This window comes from Salvelinus namaycush, chromosome 26, assembly GCF_016432855.1.
Source record: "Salvelinus namaycush isolate Seneca chromosome 26, SaNama_1.0, whole genome shotgun sequence".
Lineage (NCBI taxonomy): Eukaryota > Metazoa > Chordata > Actinopteri > Salmoniformes > Salmonidae > Salvelinus > Salvelinus namaycush.
In genome coordinates, this window is record NC_052332.1 from 29,152,696 (window position 1) to 29,174,499 (window position 21,804).

At 42.5% G+C, this 21,804-nt stretch overlaps 2 protein-coding genes and 1 pseudogene across 3 annotated transcripts; all 3 read right to left on the reverse strand.

The window, feature by feature from the left end:
* Positions 1-20: 20 nt before the first annotated feature.
* LOC120021042 lies at positions 21-2,054 on the reverse strand (annotated as a pseudogene).
* A 2,671-nt stretch (positions 2,055-4,725) lies between these two features.
* On the reverse strand, positions 4,726-12,600 carry vps51 (VPS51 subunit of GARP complex). Its single transcript, XM_038965090.1, has 11 exons — positions 12,251-12,600; positions 10,158-10,287; positions 9,873-10,019; positions 8,880-9,099; positions 7,056-7,977; positions 6,702-6,917; positions 6,473-6,556; positions 6,229-6,363; positions 5,941-6,062; positions 5,688-5,775; positions 4,726-5,586 (listed from the first exon to the last, which is right to left on the reverse strand). Exons 1-11 carry the CDS (start codon positions 12,446-12,448, stop codon positions 5,326-5,328), a joined length of 2,523 nt encoding a protein of 840 aa, XP_038821018.1. The 5' UTR covers positions 12,449-12,600; the 3' UTR covers positions 4,726-5,325.
* A 50-nt stretch (positions 12,601-12,650) lies between these two features.
* frmd8 (FERM domain containing 8) lies at positions 12,651-20,898 on the reverse strand. Of its 2 annotated transcripts, none has more exons than XM_038965092.1 (11): positions 20,767-20,898; positions 20,360-20,447; positions 20,058-20,225; positions 19,459-19,560; positions 19,100-19,158; positions 16,881-17,047; positions 16,531-16,746; positions 16,287-16,410; positions 15,937-16,086; positions 15,589-15,817; positions 12,651-13,802 (listed from the first exon to the last, which is right to left on the reverse strand). In XM_038965092.1, the coding sequence occupies exons 2-11, from the start codon at positions 20,445-20,447 to the stop codon at positions 13,783-13,785; spliced, it is 1,323 nt and encodes a 440-aa protein (XP_038821020.1). In that variant the 5' UTR covers positions 20,767-20,898; the 3' UTR covers positions 12,651-13,782. The 2 variants fall into 2 exon arrangements, with proteins under 2 accessions (XP_038821020.1, XP_038821019.1); XM_038965091.1 differs by having other exon boundaries at positions 12,651-14,284.
* Between the last annotated feature and the right edge of the window lie 906 nt (positions 20,899-21,804).

Sequence of the window (21,804 nt, forward strand, 5' to 3'; positions counted from 1 at the left end):
TTTTCTAGGTACTTACCATACCAGGGCCATGAGAAGGTCTCCTAAGTAGTTAGGATGGCGGACGAGGCCCCACCAGCCTGACACCAAAAGGCGCTTCCCCGTTGCTGTGGCAATAGTCTCCAGGTCTACAGTAAGGCACAGGGGAACTTTTTTCAGTTTTGGCAGTCATTTGAGAGAGCTCAGATTACAAATTATTCACACTCCATCTGCTCTTTTTAATGGGCCCAGATTCTACTCTGTGGTGCTTCCTGCCATCCACTGTATTCATATCTGCACTTCGATCCATTATGGAAAATACAATTTGAAACAGACAGTAATAAAGCTGTCGCCAGAGAGAAGACCAAATTCTATCTATCCTCTCAAAACTGTTAAACTGATTTAAGAAAAGTTTATTAACAAAATATGTGTGGATGTTGCCATGCCAGGAGATACCAGAACTCTAATCAACAATTTGAATTCCGACTTGCAACACTGGGATGCATAGGGTCCCGTCTGAATTGGTTCTTCTGGGAGTTGGATTTTCTGAAGATATAATACCCAACACCTAATGCCAGGTAAACAGGAAGAGAAAACCGGAAACAGGAAGAGAAAAATTACAATCCATGAATAAGGGTACATACAATATACCAAATATTCAAATGATTAAAATAAGCATTCACACTGCCCCACCCCACACCTTGAAACTTGACTTACCATTCAATGTGACTATAGCTGTGGCTCCTAGAGGACTGAGGGACTGTGGGTGCACCACCAGGAAGTCAGCCTGCATGCCGTATGTGAAAGGAACCCAGGCCAGGTCCCCAAAGGCTAACAAACCCAAAGCCATCATGCACTATGTCCATGGTGGTCAGTACAGCCTCCTGCAATATCACATATTCTCCTTTCAAATGAAACATTATACAGCACTGCAGAAATGTAATGAATTAATTCAGGGCTCAATGATACATTCGTAGTGTACCACCACAAATGAAATTGGCATCATCATCGGAGATCACTCTGCTACCACTGTTATTTTCTGTGGACTGTTCCTGTGGACCGTCCTCCTCTCACCTCCTTCCACAGAGCATCCGCCACGTAGAGCAGCTGGAAGCTGTTGACCAGTATCATGGCCAGGGAGGCGGAGTCCCGTAGCTCCACCTCTTTCATCAGCATCCCAAGGTTAATCACCACCTAATTGGAAGAGAGTATGTTGGATCAGATAAAAAAAATATTTATCAACACAATTACATTTAACTTGATAAAATTTAGTCATCCTTTTCCACTCACCCAGCCAATCAGACCTGGTCTCAGCTCACAAAAGTATTTCAGATCGAAGCTTCCAATCCGTGGGTTCAGCTCTCGTCCCATAAATAAGTCATACAGAGGGTTTCCTGTGTGAGATATAGCAGGCTTGAGCCTATACAGAAAAACCTCTGATACATGTTCATGTATAATTTTGTTAACTATATATTTTCCATTTATTATTTCCCTAATCCTCCACCTTTACCTGTGTTTCCCCCCTGGGCGAGGGCATGGTGAGGGGCCCAGAAGGAGCATATGTAGAGGTAGAGGGAGAGGAGGAATGACACCCCAATAGCACACACTGCCAGGGGCAACAACAGCTCAAAGAGATACCCCAGGGGCATCCCTAGCCATAGTGGCAATGTCAACAGCACAGCTGTGATGCACAGGGCATGAAAACCTGAAGAGAAAGATAGCACGATAGAAACAGAGCTAGAAAGGGTGGGAGATCAGAGAGAGAAAGAGATACAAAAACAAGAATTAGTTGGGAGAGGGAATCATAAAACAAAGAGGTAGAGTTTGGACTAAGTAGCTTACAAAAATATAAATTAGTCTTTGGACCAATGGCATGCATAACTCAAGGTCAAGGACACCTGGCAGTAGATAAAAGGAAAACATAACCAGTTAACTCCTTCCACCCAGATCAATCAAACCTGCCAGAAACTATACACACACAGGGGTAACTGACGATTGACATTGGAACCCACTGCTTAAAAAGCATTACTATAGCGAGCAATAGTAATGGAGTCTTTTTGTGGGCACTAACCCGCCATGGTTCGTTAGGCAATTTAGGAATTTAGTTTTTGAAGGATTTTTCTATAAACGCCAAAAATAAGGTCTGTGGTAAACACAGGTTTAGGTTTAGGTTTAGGAGATCTTATACATATGAGATAATCTTCATCAGATAACGTCACTTTTTGTGAATAGCGGAGGTGCATAAAGATGGCGGCCCCCATGGACGTGTTTAACTATACTGGTGGGGACCAGAAGTCCCCACAAGAATAGTGAACAAAAAACATTTGACCAACTGGGGATATTTTGTTAGTCCCCACAAGGTCAAATGCTATTTCTAGGGGGTTTAGCGTTAAGGTTAGCATTAGTGTTAGAATTAGGGTTAAGGTTAGGAGCTAGGGTTAGGTTTTCAGGTTAAGGATAGGGTTAGGGTAAGGTTTAGGGAAAATTGTATTTTGAATGAGATTGAATTGTGTCCCCACAAGGTGAGTTATACAAGACTTTGTGCACTTACCACAAATTCCTTCTTTTACTCAGTTCGCCGTATTGTACTTTGCTATCCGTTACTATTTTCTTGTATGGTGATTAGCAGAGTATACATGATCCCAATTCTAGCTCCAAGACAGCAACAATTTGAAAAAAATAAAATAAATGTAGATTGTGCTGATTTGTTGTCACATTGAACCATATCGCGCTCCGTAGTTTAAAAAAGAATCTGTGATAGTGCTAACACAATGATGTCATAACTTAATTCCGCCATCTTTATGCATGTTTGCCATTTTGAAGCATTTATATACGAATAAAAAAACACGTAAAACATAGTCTTCAATATTCATAAAGGTTATGTTTACTGACTGATATTATATCATAGACCAATGTGTTAACCTCAGACCTTATTTTAAGTGTTTATCCAAAAACCCAATTCTTTCTCCATACATTTTCCCCATAGGAATGGCTGAACGAATCAGAGTAACTCAGTTAGGACTACAAGCTGGCGAGCTCTATTGCACCCACCAACCCTACAATACCGTTTATGGGGTACTTGAGTCTCGATCCATCTTTCAGCACCATACCCTCAGACAGCTGCAGGTAAGACAGAGACAAGTATATCAGCCAAATCTCACATGACAACACAGTCAATCGACAATAACTCAAAGGTATTCCTAATTAATAGCTGGTCTCACCTTCCCAATAGGCAGCAGGTAAAGGAAGATCTGGAGGGTCATCCAGCCCAGTATGAGAACAGGGGCCAAGGGGTACCATAGCTGGGCTGTGGAGGGAAGGACAGGGGGCTACTGGAGCACGCTGGCCACAGGGGAGCGACATACACACAGCAGGTAAAGCACCGTCAGGGGCAGGAAGACAAGGATGCAGGTGGCACCTTCAGGGGAGAAGAAGTGAGGTGAGTTGAGAAGACTGACTGAGAGTGGGTGCGAGATGGGATTGCGCAATATCCCTTTTTAAAGTGAACCTACAAAATTTGTATTATTTTTAATAAAACACACACTATTGGACTCACCCAAATTCCCTCCAAATTCCCTTTCTGCTTGTGAGGATTTTTGTTTGTTTATCTTCATGATCTGTCTCCTGTGAGCATTTTAAAAGGAGGACACTGGTAGAGAGCTAAACTAAGCTAAGATACATCTGTATAGGCAGCTCCATTTCGGAGCCTCAATGTATTTGGACTAGTAGACTGTAATGGTCGTACTGTATTGTTGATGTTGAGAAATAAAACATAACTCAGAGCCAAAATAGTTTCTCTATAGCGTAATAAGGATACGAGTCGATTGAATTACCAAAGTCATAGACAGGTTATACAACATATATAGGTTATATCACAGCAGAAAAACAATTACATGCGCTTTAATAGATACCAGGAACAGTAAACCGTTTTGCGCTGGACGTAAACCAACAATATTAAAGGGTTTTTCATCGTAGCATAATTTCTAGCATCACTCACCTGTATTCCTCATGTATGCATACTCCAAACAATAAGCACAGTGTGACCATAAGAACGCGTGCACCGAACCGCCCCCAAAATAGCCCCTCTGAACATGTCCCATCTCTAAACCAATTAGATTAAGCCATGGCCATCAGAAGTGCGTGGAGAGGGGAGTGTTAAAACCAATCAAATTTACGCTAGGGCGGTGACCACCTTTATCAAACGGCCGAGAAAAGTGGTCAAATTTCTACTGTACACCTTTTAACTCGACTGCGCGCTTAATGGTTGCGAGAGACGGGACTCATCGTCTCATGCTTATGACATTTGAGGAAGTACTGATGTTACACATTTCCAATTATTTCCAATGATTCCAGTCATTGATTCAAACTACGATCAATCAATCAATTATGATTGAAAAATATTTTACTAGGCAAGTCAGTTAACAACAAATTCTTATTTTCAATGACGGTCTAGGAACAGTGGGTTAACAGCCTTGTTCAGGGACAGAACGACAGATTTCTATTTTGTCAGCTCGGGGATTTGATCTTGCAACCTTCCGGTTACTAGTCCAACGCTCTAACCACTAGGTTACTTGCTGCCCCACTTAGAATACAGACACTTTATATAGCATACTTTACAGAGATGAATACTTGTAACACAATCATTATAATTTAGTCTGCAGAATTAAGTGTGCAAAACAGAGAAGAGAAAGAAAATAATTGAGATCACATGACCTTGAAGGTAGGAGAGGCAACTCAGTACCTCATCTGTTTATGAATGTAACTTTTTTTTATTACACCATATTACTACATTACAATTTTAGTAATTAGCAAACAAATGATTATAGATGCACCCCACCCAAACATCCTAATTTAGACAGGCAGCCCAATTCTGATCTTTTTTCCACTAATTGGTCTTTTGACCAATCACATTTTCACATCCTCTCTCCAGGGGGTTGGTACAAAGTGGATGTTTCCCGTTTTTCAGGGATACAATATTTTTAACCAAAGCTTCCATTTCCCCTGAAAAAACAGATGTGGGAACTCCGTTCAGGCGTCTTTTTACACCTGCCACATTAGGTTATTTCAAATCAGATCTTTTTCAGAGCTGATCCAATTGGTAAAAATACCAATTAAAGATCAGAATTAGTCTGGCTGTCTACATGCAGCAATAGTAAGTAACCTTAATCCTCCTACTGATCCCACATTTACATCATGGGAATCCAGTGTGTCCAGCAAAATATCTATTTTTTAAGTCTTCCAGTTCAGTTGACTTCAATGTTCTTTTTTTTTTTTTTTTTACTCTGTTACACACCATTCAATTTCACCATCGCATTTCACCAGTTCCTCAACCAATGTGACCTCTAGCCTTTAACCTCTCTCACAGATGACCTCGATGACGCTCTGCTCCATGGGAGCGGGGTCCAGGCAACGGTGGGCAGTGCTGCCCACTATCTCATCGAGCAGGAAGTGGACCAGGTTCTCATCGGAGACAAAGCGCCAGAGGTACATCTGCAGGTAGTGGCAGTCCACCTGAATCTGTTGCAGGCCATAACGACCAAAGGTACGCAGGCGGACACACTCCAGGAACGTCTTCAGACTGATCTTTATGATTCCCGTCAACACAGAGACCTGAGAGCAGAGAGATCAAGACAGAAAGAGTTGAGGCAATAAAAAGGCTAATGGAGGGGGGGCAGGGAACCAGAGCTGTGTCCAAACCACTCACTACCCACCTTGTTAAACTCCACAGGACTGAATATTTCAACCCGCTCAGAGAAGAGCTTGTGTATGTTACTCAGGAGATTGGTATCCATAGGAGCACTGCAGAGAGACAAAACCGTTCTTAAATCTTTATCCATTGGGGAAGATAGCAATCATCCTAACATTTGACTGACCCTGCCTCTGCCAAACCTCCACACATTGTGATGCAGTGTATATTATGTCATTATAAACATATTGTGTGTTAGGCAACTGTAGATCAGGTACCTAGGTGTGTAGCTAGGGGCATAGCGGGTTTGCTGCCTCGAACTGCTATAGACGGAGAAGGTCCTTTTGCTGGAGTCACTGCTGTGGGCTTTCCTCACCCCCTCCTCATAGAGAAGACCCACCTGTAGGGCAACACAGGGAGAGAGGGACAGATCAGGGAGTAGTAAAGCTGTTAAGATTCCTAGCACTGATGTTGCTTTTGTCCACTCACAATTATACAGTAATTACAGTTTTCCCACATTGTAAAGCATGTTTACCAAAGGGTTTTAAATAGATAACGGGCCTTACCTGCACATCAATAGAGGTGGTATCCTCCACCACTCTCTTCATCACAGCACGGACATTCCGGGGCTCGATGGTGTTGACCCAGTCTCGTGTCTCCACACTCTTTCTCAGCATCTGGGATATGATCAGGCCCTGAACCTGTCCACAGCAACAGAGAAGGGGTCAGCAGAGAAATAGAAGGACGAGGCCTGAAGTGGCCATTTGCAGCAATAGTCATTTGTTGGTAAGAAGGTGGGAAAATGTGTACCTTGACATAATGGTTCAGTAGCCTCTGTGCTGCCTCTCTGGCCTCTCCACATAAAGCTGTGACTGCAGTTACAGGAGAGTGATGCTGTGAACACAAGAGAAACGAGAGGATATAACAGCATGTGTAATAGCATGTGATACACATTTCTCATGACTAAAGAGGACTTTTTTTTCTTACATTCCCACCAATTGCTTTCAAGAAATCTTCAGAGGTTCATTGGCACATTTACCTGCACGAGGAACTGTTCGTCTGTGAGGGTGAGGATGTAGGTGATGGTGGAGGTTTCATAGTCCAGGCAGAGGCGTGACAGCAGCAGTAGGAGGGCAGGGGGTGTAGAGCCGCCCCGGTCTCCTGCACTCTCACAGAACTGACGCGAGGACTGGCACACAAACTTAATGAAGTTAACCACCAGGCTCTCACGCACACCGTGGCTACAAAACTCCCCCTGAAGAAAGAGAGAGAGGAGAAAAAGATCCAACCGGGATGTCAATGTTAACATACAGTTAGTTACATAAATGGCATTAAAAAAATATATGGGGCCAACTAACTAACCACCAATAGCATGAATATTCATCTACCTCACCTTGAAGTAAGGCTTGTTGGAGAAGGTGATGTCCTTTGCAGTAAAAAGGTGCACGGATGCCAGGACTGACTTGATCTGATTGAGAATGGAGGCAGACAGAGTGGAGAGGAGCTCTGGCAAGCTGGCCGGAGCATCTTTCCCGGTGGCTGGCCCCCCTAGATGAGACCCACCTCCGGCTGAGCTTCCACCCAGCCGAGGGGCTGCTAGGGCCTGCCTCACGTCTGTCAGGCTGTTCAGGTAGAAACTCTGCAGGGCTGCCAGGTACTGCTTGATCCTCTCCCTGGCTGCTCGCACTACGATCTCAGTCCCCTGGCTGGGCACAGCAGACCCAGGCAGCAGTTTGGCCACAGCCTGGAGCCTGCGGTGGAAACGGTCCAGAGCCCGGACCAGGAGAGAGTTGTCTCCAACACTTTTCTCCTCCTGTATCCTCCTCTCAACCAGGGAAAAGTAGCGGGTGGCCAGGGCATCCACAAAAGCATGCAACTTGCCAATAGCCATCTGGGGGATGTTTTTGGAGGCCATTTCACCCTCTTGCGGACGGTTGACAAACAACTCTTGGTACGAGGCAATGACCAAGCAAAGGCTGCTGACAAATTCATTGCAACCTCTGTCTATGAATTCCAGAATATCAGTCCTTGAGCTGGGAGAGAGGAAGGGATTTTTTAGAGAGGAGGGGCCAGTGGGAGATCCAGCAGTGGGTTCAACTGACAATCTGCGGGCGGGGCCAGTGTAGGGATCTGTCACTGCTGTGGGTCCAGAGGACAATGGTGGTCTCAGCTCCGCCTCCAGTCCTAGGAGGTCTGCTTCCAATCGTGACTGGGCGTGACTCAGGAACTTGTCACAGAGTTCCTCTGCCGGCTCATCCAGCTGCAGCAGAAGCTCCACACACTCTGAAAGGTCCTTCGCACTCGAACCTCCATCTCTGCAAACACATGCAACACCAAACAAAGATGAGGCATTCATGCAGTTATAGTGTAGTATTAACCACGTTTCCATCCACAATTTCTATGCGAGTAAAGTCATAACGTACAAAACAAAATCACGACAGCTGTGATGGAAACAGGAAGTTTCGATTACATTTTATAAATGGGGACATGGTGGGATCTTTTTGTTAATTACAATTAATTATGTGAGAAGTGGTGGTGGAAACGCCTTTATGCACAAATATTAATATAATAACCATCATATCGAAGTAAACTTGGAGTCATGCGATGATATGGTGTGTGGTCCTCCCACTACGACTCGGGAAATCATGCAGTTTATTAGGCTACAGATGAAATATGTTTATATGAACTTCATAGGGTGCTGAAAGTGCACGGTGACGAGCTTGATGCTCCTTTCCAATAAATATTGAAGGTCTTATTGACATGATGATCGATGCTTGACTGCCGTTTGACAAATAAAAATATTCTCGCTCGTATCCATAATAATCTCATCAACCACACTGTATCTGTGAGCTGTTGACTAGAGCGCATGTGCCAAGACCAGGGAAGGCACATTTGCTATTTAACAAAACCGTTTTTTTACAAAACTATCGGTAGAGCTGAAAATACGATGGAAACACATTTAACTTTATATTTTTATTTGGTACATGAAAACGAAAGCGAAAAAGTAAATTTTGTGTGCACTACGTCATGATTTTTAATCCACAAAAAGTCAATTTGGTGGAAACACACCACTGGTAGGAATATGCGCATATTTTCTTTATGTGAATGGAAACCTAGCTAGTGCTATATAATATGAACCAGAAATTAAAATTAAAACACCATTGTTTTGCAACCATACCAAAGTGAATACCAACTGAACGTTTCCTGAGACTCCTACCTGAATTTCTGCCTAAGCTCCTGTGCCAACTTGTCCATGATGGCATGACAGTCATCCTGGATGCCCCTGAAGGAGGGCATGTGGCTGTACTGCTGCAGCACGCAGCGGGCACGGCGATGGGAGCTCACTGCCTGGGCATAGGCCTGCAGCTCCAGGCACTTATTCAGCCTGGCAGGCAGCTCAAACAGGAACTGCAGCTTCCTCAGGAGAGTGTGGACTCCTGGGTGAGGGGTGGGGGGGGGGCTGCGTTTAGACAGGCTGCCCAATTCAGATATTTTTCCCACTAATTGGTCTTTTCACCAATCACATTTTTTTCAGAGCTGATCTGATGGTCAAGTGACCAGTTCGTGAAAAAAATATCAGAATTGGGCTGCCTGTCTTAACACCGTAGTAGACAATAATGTGTATAAACCCTGGATGACTGACAGAGGGCGCTGTATTGAAGACACTGCCCAGCCATCTTGGTAATCGTCCTCCATTGTAAAGCTATAAAAATGAATTTATTAATGTCTACATTCGTTATTGACACGTTTACTCTATTACAGACAGCTAAATGCATACTTTAATGATATTATGTGAGCTAAACATAAAAATAAAAATGTAAAATGTATATAAAAACATTTTCCTTAAAGTATTTTTTATTTTTTGTACTATTGTTACCATCCCCACTTCAATAAAAATGACTTAAATACATGTACTTTTGTCCTTAAAACATTTAATTGAAATACTGTAGAGTTCCATTCATTCCTATGGAGGACTGCTCCTACTGAGGAGTGCCAATATGGCCAACCGATGGCTTCAAAGCCTCAATGGCCAATACATAGCATCAGCAATCTAGGGTTTATATACATAATTAGTAGTAGCGTATTATGAAGTGGTTCACAGTCCACACAAGTAGTCTTACAATGATAGATATATGACCAAGAAATACGATTTGTTTATCTAGTTTTCATTTCAGGCGGTGGAGGCGTCACCTCGGGTTTCATTACCAACCTGACAGTTTGGTGATCTGTGCATGCTGGTCCTGAAGGGTCCCACTGATGCGTGCACTGAAATCTGTGATAGAAGCCATGTTGGTAGAGAGACAGTCCATTTCATCCTCCATCTTCTTAAAATCATTCTTCATTTTTCTGATTGTGTCTAGTAGGAGAAGATGAGGACATTCATTAATTCATCACATGGTATACAGTATGTGCACAGAACAGAGTGAGACCAACATGATCCAATTCAACAACATGATGTCCAACGCATTGCATACACTATCACCTATTGTCTTACCTGTGGCAGAGATGAACTTGTTGTAGTTCTCATACACCAATGTCTGCATGTCACTGTCCAAGGAGCGGATCTGCTTCACCATGCAGCTCTCCTGGTCCATCAGCTCTCCGAGGGAACATTCTCTCCTGAGCTGCAGACACCAATAGGACTCAAAGGTCAGTTTTGAAGACAACAGACAGCTACTGTACTACCTGGATGACACCAATCATTTCTATATACACTAGATGACAGGTGTTTTGTAGCCTCTATTTTGGCACTCCCTCACCATTGTAAAACATATTTAGGAAGCTATATAAATGTATTTATTAATATCTACATTTGCTTTTGCCACGTTTATTCTATTACAGACACCTTAATGCATACTTTTAAATGATACTATACAAATTAAATATACATTTACACTACCGTTCAAAAGTTTGGGGTCACTTAGAAATGTCCTTGTTTTTGAAAGAAAAGCAATGATTTTGTCCATAAAAATAACATAAAATTGATCAGATATACAGTGTAGACATTGTTAATGTTGTAAATGACTATTGTAGCTGGAAACGGCTGATTTTTAATGGAATATCTACATAGGCGTGCTGAGGCCCATTATCAGCAACCATCACTCCTGTGTTCCAATGGCATGTTGTGTTAGCTATTCCAAGTTTATCATTTTTAAGGGCTAATTGACCATTAGAAAACCCTTTTGCAATTATGTTAGCACAGCTGAAAACTGTTGTTCTGACTAAAGAAGCAATAAAACTGTCCTTCTTTAGACTAGTTGAGTATCTGGAGCATCAGCATTTGTGGGTTCGATTACAGGCTCAAAATGGCCAGAAACAAAGACCTTTCTTCTGAAACTCATCAGTCTATTCTTGTTCTGAGAAATGAACGCTATTCCATGCGAGAAATTGTCAAGAAACTGAAGATCTTGTACAATGCTGTGTACTACTCCCTTCACAGAACAGCGCAAACTGGCACTAACCAGAATAGAAAGCGGAGCGGGAGGCCCCGGTGCACAAATGAGCAAGAGGACAAGTACATTAGAGTGTCTAGTTTGAGAAACAGACGCCTCACAAGTCCTCAACTAGCAGCTTCATTAAATAGTATCCGCAAAACACCAGTCTCAACGTCAACAGTGAAGAGGCGACTCCGGGATGCTGGCCTTCTAGGCAGAGTTCCTCTGTCCAGTGTCTGTGTTCTTTTTCCCATCTTAATCTTTTCTTTTTATTGGCTAGTCTGAGATATGGCTTTTTCTTTGCAAATCTGCCTAGAAGGCCAGCATCCCAGAGTCGCCTCTTCACTGTTGACGTTGAGACTGGTGTTTTGCTGATGCTTTAGATACTCAACTAGTCTAAAGAATTTGTTTTATTGCTTCTTTAATCAGAACAACAGTTTTCAGCTGTGCTAACATAATTGCAAAAGGGTTTTCTAATGATCAATTAGCCTTTTAAAATGATAAACTTGGATTAGTTAACACAACGTACCATTGGAACACAGGAGTGATGGTTGCTGATAATGGGCCTCTGTATGCCTATATTCCATCATATTCCATTAAAAATCAGCTGTTTCCAGCTACAATAGTAATTTACAACATTAACAATGTCTACACTGTATTGCTGATCAAATTGATGTTATTTTAATGGAGAGAAATGTGATTTTCTTTCAAAACAACATTTCTAAGTGACCCCAAACTTTTGAACGGTAGTGTATATACAAAGTATCATTTTTGGAAAGTTCAAATCTTTCTGTTCCCACTACACCAAAAAAATGCTTAAATACATGTAATTTTTATAATACATTTAATTAAAAATAATGTAGAATTATATTCTTTCCTATGGAGTACTGCATCTTCTGGGGAGTGCCAATATGGCCGACCGGTCCCTTCGAAGCCTGTCATTGGCCAATACATTGCGTCAGCAATCCAGGGTCTTGTTTATATACACCACTTGGTGACACCAATGACAGACAAGCAGTTGGCTCCCTCGTACGGTAAAATAATAGCAATCCTTTGCCACTGTAAAAGCACGTTTTGCCTTTCACGTATTGTCTTATGGTCAGTGAATAGCGAGCTATATGTGTCGCATCCAGACACAGAAACTGGATTTTACCTTATTGAGATAAACCTCAGGATCGAAATGCGGCCCGTTGATATCGCAAGGATCCATGGACTCAGCTTGATCCACGGTCTTTCCTTCCTCGTTCAGCCCATAGTAGAGCTTCAACATACCGTGCACTCTGCGCTTCCGCGCTGGGTCGGAGTCAGGTGGGGTGGTGCCCGGAGCCGTAGCATTAATATCCCCGTCCATTTCGACCGAATATCTGCGAAACAAACCAAATAATAGCTAGCTAAATACAACTGACAGCCACCTAAACAGACAACCAGCTATGTTCCCCGACACTACCAAACCTGCAAGAGAATTACCGTACTGTCATGACGAGATGCTTGTAAAACACGAGCCAGTAGGTGGCAGCAAGGACTCAAGGAACACCAAATCAAGACATTAAGGCCCTGATATGGACAAACGTTTTTATTGTAAAAATGAACAAAAAAATGTTTCAAATAAAAATATAAAATTCAAGTTTCACCGTTTTGTCAAAACAGTATAAAGCTGAATAAAAAGGTTTAATGGGTTTGACTAAACCTACAGCCACTTGTTTAGTTTGTAATTTCTATAATGTGCACTACCAAAGAAAACTGAAGTTAAAGGGTTTGATATATTTGACTGTCTCAATGTGTACACACGAGGTCATGTAAATTTATAGCAAAACGAGCAGTTAAAAAGGAATATAGCAACATTCTGGTGATCATGTTTAACAGACAAACAAGCCAACACAAATACCAGGTTAGTCTCTCAATACCAAATTAATACTGAAACAAAAGGCACTTGGTCGAGACTGCATTGTAAATGAATAAGGCTTCAAATGACCCAATGCCTAATTTGTGTGAGAAAGACAGAGTCAAAAGGTATTACTCCAATAATATCAATAATTACCAAATGTAAAAACTGCAGTATTTTAGATATCAACAGTGCAGTCTAAGATAGTCATGTGCACATAAAAGCAAGAGTACACTACAATTGTTTTAAAATAATAGAGAGCTTGACTTAGGAACAATGAATTAGACCATTTTGTTGTTCTGATTCTTTTGTAGGTTTGCATAATTGACTATCAGTTATAACAGTAGAAACCACATTCAGTTTGTATTAACACTAAATTGCATCAGAGATATACAGTAGAATCGCTCCTCTCATACTGACACACTGAGGAGATGCCAGCAGGAAACATCCTCTTCTTAAATGGACAGCACCTAAGTCAAACTGCCCTTGTATGTTGTACAATATAACAATAACAAAAAGTGAAATCTAAAACCACTTGGAAAAGGGTGCAGTCTGGAATATGGTTGACCTTGTGATTTCTGGGAGGACACAGATTCAGTCTCTCATGGTCATCATGGACTGTATGTTTAGCACAGAGCAGCATAGACTACTGCAGGAAACATGTTTGTTTTGGTACAAAGACTGAGGTTTGAGCAATATATAGTTGCAGAGCCTTCAATATCGCCCTCCTTTTAGACAATACCCCGTGCTGTTTGGGTTCCCAAGAGTGTTGCATACGTCTCAATGGGCGATACTGTACGTAGTCATAGTAGATCAATTCCATCTGAGGGAGAACAGTAAAAAGATCCCTTATCACAAGGGTAAAGATACAAAGTGGTGCAACTGTGAATGTTACTATTACTCCACAGTTTCATATTAAAACTACCAATAGGTAGCCGGCTCAACTTGACCTGTGAAGCAACAACACTCAACATCACCTAAAGAATGTCAATATTCTCATCTAACTTCATATACACACAATTATGCATAAATATTTATTCACACTTAAAATCCCACTCTTGGTCCATTGTGTTTCCGCAAACAAGATATGCAAGGAGTTGGCGTTTCTTTCTTTCTCCTCTCAATCTTAACATGCATGTTCAGTTTTGGTCTCCAGTTAGCATTGAGCAGTGCCTATACTGGAGATGGAGGATCACCGTTGCTCCAAACTCTCTTGCACCTGTACTACGGAATATGTTGGTGGCTGTGCCTGCCTGGTGAAGAAGGAAGCAGCCCTCTTCGGCTTCAGACGTTTGATTTCTTTACCTGCCGGGTCAACAAATACATTTAACAGTTAGGTTTTACAACCTTACCTGATATCAAACAAGTGAAACTTACACTACCTGGCCAAAAGAATGTGGACACCTGCTCATCAAATATCTCATTCCAAAATCATTGGCATTAATATGGAGTTGGTCCCCCCCTTTGCTGCCATAACAGCCCCCACTCGTCTTGGAAGGGTTTCCACTAGATGTTGGAACAATGCTGCGGGGACTTGCTTCCATTCAGCCACAAGGGCATGAGTGAGGTTTGGGCACTGACATTGGGCGATTAGGCCTGGTTCACAGTCGGCGTTCCAATTCATCCCAAAGGTGTTCGATGGGGTTGAGGTAAGGGCTCTGTGCAGGCCAGTCAAGTCCTTCTACATCGATCTTGACAAACCATTTCGGTATAGACCTCCCTTTGTGCACGTGGGCAATTAAGAAAAAAAATACATATAAATAATGCTGAAACAGGAAAGGGACTTCCCCAAACTGTTGCCACAAAATTGGAAGCACAGAATCGTCATAGCGTTAAGATTCCCCTTCACTGGAACTAACGGGCCTAGCCTGAAACATGGAAAACAGCCCCAGACCATTATTACACATCCACCAAACTTTAGTTAACATTCTCCTGGCATCCGCCAAACCCAGATTCATCCGCCGGACTGCCAGATGGTGAAGCGCGATTCATCACTCCAGAGTCTAATGGCGGCGAGCTTTATACCACTCCAGCCGACGCTTGGCATTGCGCATGGTGATCTTTGGCTTGTGTGCGGCTGCTCGGCCATGGAAACCCATTTCATGAAGCTCCCGGGGAGCAGTTATTGTGTTGACGTTGCTTCCAGAGGCAGTTTGGAACTCGGTAGTAATTGTTGCAACTGATGACAGACGTTTTTTTACGCGCTTCAGGACTCGGCGGTCCCGTTCTGTGAATTTGTGTGGCCTACCACTCCGTGGCTGAGCCGTTGTTGCTCCTAGACGTTTCCACTTCACAATAACAGCACTTACAGTTGACAGCGGCAGCTCTAGCAGGGCAGAAATTTGATGAACTGACTTGTTGGAAAGGTCGTATCCTATGACGGTGCCACATTGAAAGTCACTGAGCTCTTCAGTACGGGCCATTCTACTGTCCATGTTTGTCTATGGAGATTGCATGTCTGTGTGCTCGATTTTATACATCGGTCAGCAACGGTGTGGCTGAAATGGCCAAATCCACTAATTTCAAGGGGTGTCCACATACTTTGTGCATATGGATGGTTAATACTGACTAAATGAATGGCATGCATGATTCTCCCTCCCCAGACTAACCGTTGTCCACATAGCTGATGGTGTTCAGTGTATGGACCCGACTGCACACCACACTGTTCTGCCTACGCAGTTTGCCACGGCGACCGTTCCCTTCTCCGCCACTGCCCCCCGCCTGTCCAGCAGGCTGATGGGATGGACCGACATCGCCGTCTGTTTCCGTGGTCGTCCCTCCTTCGGCTGCAGAACGTAGCTCCACACAGAACTCGATAAGGCCGCTCATAAGCTCTGCCTAGAGGTACAAGGAGGGAACAAAGACTAGTAGGAATTCTGGTCACTTCAAGGGAATCTATGACCGCCTACTAAGGAAAAGCACAATGGGAAATAGAAGTTAGGTTTAGGTTTTAATACTTGTTTTGAGTAGATCTTCAGTAACTTGTTGACAGGGGTGCCAGCCTCCTCCCCATCGAATTCGAGCCACAGGATGTGTGAGTCACCCTCCCCTTCAGGATAGCTGTGGTCCCAAGACAGCTCACTGAAGCGCAGGCCTAGGAGCACGTGCTGTCATGGAGTAGGGATGCATCAGAGAGAGGCAGAAAGGGAGAGGGTTGGGTCATTCAGTGAAAAGTATTTTTGCATTGATAAAGAATCCCTCTGGTTCATGCCAATACTTAATTCACACAGAATAAAATAGGTAATATTCTGCTTGTTATGGAAAGGAGTTATCATTAATTTTAACTTGACATTATTCCAGGTCTCACCTTCTCTTTGACATTCATTACATACACCCCCTCCAGACTGATCCCCACATTGACAGCTTTCCGTCCTGCTCTATAAAGAATCCCCTGGGCTGGCTTGTCGATCTCCCCCGAGAAGAAAGCACACCTGCCCAGAAAAAAAATCAAACTCACACCAGTGAGACGTGATGCAAGTGGCACAAGATAGAAACTGAATGTGTTCCATGCACCATGCAGTTGAGGTCATTTTGTCCAGCTTGTTCCTTACCCGTAGTAAGGCAGAGAGTGGCATGTGCTGAGGTACTGGCGTATACGCTGAGTGGGCTCCAGGGGGGTGCTGCCTGAGGTGCTGATCTTGCGATATTCCTCCAACAGGTTGCGCTCTAGCCCTGCCTGACGGCCCCCTTTCCCCCTCAGGGTAGAGAACAGCCCCCCACCTCCCCCTGAAACATGTACAGGCAGGAAGGATATCAGCTTCTTCTCCCTGAGTGAGTTGGGAGAAGAGGCAATAATCAGGGCATTGATAAAAATTATTGAGTTATACAGGTATTGAAAAGAATTATGAGTTATACAACATAACTTCAAGAGGCAGATGTTCAAATCCCTGGCATAGTTTACCTTAAAGCAGCCGTGGCTTTCTGGTCATCCAGACCGATACCCAGCTCCAGAGCAAAAGACAGTGCGCCCAAACCCATCCAGGTCTCAGGGTCACAGGGGAAGCGGCCAGCGAGGATGTTAACCCGTGCCTCATCATAAAGGAGTCTCAACACCCCCTCGTCTTCAATCTAGAGGGAAAGGCCATGCAATGACAGATGGAATATAGGAGGATCCAAACAGAAACAAGGGAATTTGGGTAATTTCCATGTAAAAGGACCCATGAGCACCAACATGTGAAGTTCATAAGAGCATCTCAAATTGAGTGTCAAATGAAAGCTAAGTTATATTTCAGAAATTAAGGCATATACATACTTTTAAACCATTTTTCATTCTAAAATTAAGAATAAGCAATGGCTTTGATTTCTGGTCAAACAAATAGAACAAAACATTCCCAGAAAGGCTTAAAAAGGTATTAGAAATAAATCTAAAACAATGTTGAAGACACATGCCAACGAATAAACACATAGTTAAAGAAATTGTTCTGCCTTCTGTAAGTTTAAGAAACATTGCGCCTTAATTCCATTACCAAAACCCCACATATCTTTAAGATATTTTCTAATTTCTCTCCCTCACGAGGAAGGATAATGAAAGTTCAGAAGTAACAAGTAAAGGCAGACATATCAATTAGTTAGTGTTTCTACTGATACCAATTTTGTTGATGAATTATTCAGTGATTAAAACTCAATTCCGTTAACGATTTGGTAACGGAATTTCAGCAATTGAATTGGCTATAATGGGAAAGCACTAGTAATCAAACCAGTTGTGTTCACAAGCTTGGACAGTAAATAAGAGTATTGTTTAGTACAGTAAAGAAAGAAAAAAAGCATAGTAATGTACAGTAGAGTAAAGTTCAGAACACTATAACGTACTCTATTGTAATTTACCTTGATGTCCATACTTTTGGGTCAGATTTGGTCCAGTCCAACTAAATTTGGTCTTGTTTAGGGACAGATCTCATTAAAATAATAGCCAGTGTGTAGAATAATACCCAAATATGCAAAGGCGGATATTGCATATTTATACTTTTGTCTACCCATTTAAACGACACATCACCATGAAGAGAAGGACATTCATAACTATAATTATGCATTTATGCAGTAGTTTGTGTGTCGGGGGGCTAGGGTTAGTCTGTTATATCTGGAGTATTTCTCCTGTCTTATCCGGTGTACTGTGTGAATTTAAGTATGCTCTCTCTAATTCTCTCTCGGAGGACCTGAGCCCTAGGACCATGCCTCAGGACTACCTGGCATGATGACTCGTTGTCCCCAGTCCACCTGGCTGTGCTACTACTCCAGTTGCAACTGTTCTGCCTGCGGCTATGGAACCCTGACCTGTTCACTATGATTACTATTATTTGACCATGCTGGTCATTCATGAACATTTGAACATCTTGGCCATGTTCTGTTATAATCTCCACCCGGCACAGCCAGAAGAGGACTGGCCACCCCTCATAGCCTGGTTCCTCTCTAGGTTTCTTCCTAGGTTTTGGCCTTTCTAGGGAGTTTTTCCTAGCCACCGTGCTTCTACACCTGCATTGCTTGCTGTTTGGAGTTTTAGGCTGGGTTTCTGTACAGCACTTTGAGATATCAGCTGATATAAGAAGGGCTATATAAAAATACATTTGATGTTTAGTACAGATCAGGGACTCATGATGAAATTCCATTACCGGGTGTAAATCACCTTCACTTAGACTACTGTAGTTCAATAACCAAAATACTTTTTCAAAGTTAATGTTTCATGTCATAGCTGACACCCCATTTGTTATGTAGACATTGTTGAATCTTAATTCAGAGCAGATATTTAACCGTTTTTGGAAAACATGGAAACAAAATAACGGAGGAAGATTTTACCGAAATTCTTTTACCAAACTCAGCATCTACCCAAATGTTCAGTGTAGATTGTTAAAAGTAGTCCTTGTGCCTAGAGTTGTATGGTTTGCATAGCATACATTTTAAGTGAAGAATCTGAGTCTGCGCAATTTCCGTTACCGTTGAATTTCCCTTCATCATTCTTGTAACAAACAAACTTTTGTCTGAAGGTTGGTGCTAGAGTACTCGGGTATGTGTCTACGAACAGGAAAGTATAATCTATCCATTTGACAATACAACCTTACTGATATTAAAGGAAAATGTTTTCCCAACAGCTTCATGTAAAGTTTGAGAAAATGGAACAAGCAGTACCTGCAGCTCTTTAGACTTGGGATAAAACACATTCCTTCTGTACTGCAGGCTCGGCTCATCTGAAAAAAAAAAAAAAAAAAAAAAAAAGACTACAGCATGTGGAGGGTATTACAGAACATTTTATATGATGGCAGATGTACAGTTTAGGATTAGTGATGTTGGGTCAGAGTAAACAGGAGGTCAGGTTGACAAAGTAATATGAATTCAGCAGTGGGGATGAATTTTTTTTAACAATTTGGGGGGGAAATAACATGGGAGACAAAATATGAATCTGCTCAAAATACAGAAACAAATACAAAAACGTACAAAAAAATATTTAATTAAGTCATCCCTACACACAGAGACACAGGCAGTCTCACCTTGAGATATGTCCTCCTCCGAGGCCTCAGTGAAGCGATACAGAAGGTCCTGCCACTGGCGGCACAGTTTGTAAGGCTGATGCTTCGGCTTTAACTGCAGTTCTGAGAGAGGAGGAAAAGGCAGGATGTAGACAACCAAATGTCATTATTTTTGAAAGGATGAATAAACATTCTCATTGTATAACAAAGATCAAATGATTGGCATGACAAAGCATGCTAATCTTTAACACTATATCCACAAGTTAGACTTGGCCTAGACTAATTTTGCTGTAGTGATCTCTTCCATATTTGACAAACAATGCCAGTCTTCCAACATGACAGTAGTTCAAGAGAGAAGCATACAAATGGGCAGTGTTCCACTTGTGGCCCAAGGGCTCCACAATCTCTACACATACATGAGACAGTGAAACAGACCAGCCACAACACTATTCCTTTGTAATACAAATCAGCCCTCCCCTTGAAAAAAGCAACAAAAATGTCAAATGAATGACAAATGATTCAGTTGTTTATATTAAAATAACAGCACAGCATGTGCAGCACAGCTGTTGAGGGCTATGGGAGGAGGAAGAGTGGTGCATTACAGAGAGAGCTGTCATTACCGAGCAGAGGAGAGCAGAGCCAGAAGGCAAAGACATCCATTGCCGAATCAGGAATGTGGAGAGCCTCCCGGACACTGTGGCCTAGCTCCTGGACACTCACACAGCCAACCCCCTCCACACACAGGTGTACAGCACTGTCACCCACCAGGTACACAAGCACATCTTGAGCTGTAGGAGAAAACACACAGGGAGGGAAGTTGACATAACACTAACACAATCTTGGATCTTCCAAATAAGAAAAACAGAGGGACAAAACAATATTCTATTGTAAACACCAGACTGAAAGAAAGAAGGGAACTGACCGCGGGTGACTGAGGAGGCCACACTTCCCCTCTGTGATTTACCCTCCGATGGTTCTGGAGGAAACCTCCCACACTCATCTCCTTCCATCTGTGGGACACAAATATTAAATAGTTTTATTTTGAAGGTTATCCAGCAAATTCACTGACACACTTAACGTTAGACATTTCAGAAGTTACGTTGGTTGCTAATTATATTCCATATTAAGGATTTGACTTACTCGTCGTTGTTTAGTCGTAAGAAAATAGTTACAGCTAACGTTAGCCGCCAGTTTTTGACAGGCGGGATAGCGACATTTCACATCTAGCACCCTGCGCGAACAGTAGCTATTCGTACACGAGCTATGTTAGCTAGTTAGTTACTAGTAGCAAGAAGTCAGCGGTGCGCTAAACCAGTAAGATTAAATTACCTTATTTTACTGACGAGGTGGTATTGACAGTGTATAACAACTTCAACAGTTTACCAGCAAACTGACAACTCTGGAGAACTGCGCCCACCGCCGTCCAGACTCCAATCCGGAAGTGTCGAGCCAGTAAAAACAAGTATTTTATACGTAAACCAAGATAAACCACAGCCTGTCGTTTCCAATTATAACAAATTAGTCATAGTAGGCAGAACAAGCAAGGAGGTGGGCAGAGCCAAGCACGAGCTAGCGAGATCCTATTGGCGTGTTCTACTAGCATATATCTGCACATGTCCATTAGGGACGCGGGAAGAGTCTTTCTTTTCCCAACGCGGTTACGCCAAAACCACGCCCCGTTATTTAAAGAGACGTTCTACTACGCTCCCATTGGCTAGTTTGCGTTGTCTCACTCACAGGCAATCAGCGCTGAGACCGTGGCTACTTAACGTTACTAGCTTGGTATTTGAAGTTGTTATATTATCTTTAGTAGTCTATTTTCCGGTAAAAGCATATGCGTATTATTCATAATTTCTCAAATATTTACTTTACTACAAATATTTATTTGCTACAGCCATTGAATCTGTCTTTGAGCGTCAAGGGACGTTAATGGCTAGCTCGGTCCACGACGTTATGTTGTTATATTTTTTAATCTTGAAATACAAGGGCAAATGTTATTAATCAGTGACTGAAATTTCACGCTAGGTGATATTCACTTCCGGACTTGGTGAAGGCTCAAAGCGTTGTAGAACGCCCCTCTGAATAACGGGGAGTGATTTTGGCTTAACTGCGTTGGGGAAAAGAAAGTCGCGTTAGGAAACCCCTACTCTGTGCAGTGCGCGTGTGCAATAGCTCAATTCGCCTTTGCACAACTTCTAAACAACGCGATTTTTAAAAACTTTTGCAAAGGATAAATCTACAAAACTTTAATCCACTCTTTTCATAACAGATTGTAGTTTTGGGAACAGAAAACTGTATTGAGATCAAATGATTCATCGATGAGAAAATGTGCAGAATGTCGGACAAAATCCATCTCTTTCCATCTTC